General features: G+C 39.9%; 1 protein-coding gene across 2 annotated transcripts in view; it reads left to right on the top strand.

Moving 5' to 3' along the window:
• Positions 1-519, top strand: part of LOC119587789 — a 122239-nt gene that overhangs the window by 95534 nt on the left and 26186 nt on the right. For both annotated transcript variants that reach the window (XM_037936487.1, XM_037936486.1), the window contains one exon: positions 51-122. In XM_037936487.1, the coding sequence (XP_037792415.1) occupies positions 51-122 (72 nt within the window). The remainder of the gene's footprint in view (positions 1-50; positions 123-519) is intronic.

Below are 519 nucleotides of genomic sequence, written 5' to 3'. Positions count from 1 at the left end.
AAGAGGAACATGATAATTAACCTTTTTCTCTCTCCCTCTCTCCTTTCCAGCTCTACAAGGAGGGGGATAATGACTGCTCAGAACTCTGCTTTTGTGAGAGAAACGAACAGACGAAGTGTAAAGTAAGTATGAATGAGGATGAGTCATGAGGAGGATGAGTCATGAGGAGGATGAGTCATGAGGAGGATGAGTCAAGAGGAGGATGAGTCATGAGGAGGATGAGTCATGAGGAGGATGAGTCATGAGGTAAAAGGTCATGAGGCATGAATGAGGATAGTCAAGAAGTGTGAATGAAAATAAGTAATGAAGCATGCATGAGAATGGGTAATGAGGTATGAATGAAAAAGAGTAATGACGCAATGAGTGAGGAATGATGATTTTTACAAAGGAAAATCTAAAAGTACTGGTTTGATGTCATTGTCCACAGTCTAAATCATATGAACCTCATGATATCCGCATTTTGTTATGTTGCCCTGTGAAGTTATTCTTTTTGCAGCATTTGTCATAATGAACACTGAG

Source organism: Penaeus monodon, chromosome 23, assembly GCF_015228065.2.
Source record: "Penaeus monodon isolate SGIC_2016 chromosome 23, NSTDA_Pmon_1, whole genome shotgun sequence".
Taxonomy (NCBI): domain Eukaryota; kingdom Metazoa; phylum Arthropoda; class Malacostraca; order Decapoda; family Penaeidae; genus Penaeus; species Penaeus monodon.
The sequence above is the reverse complement of the archived record's forward strand: the minus strand, read 5'-3'. Positions and strand labels throughout refer to the sequence as shown.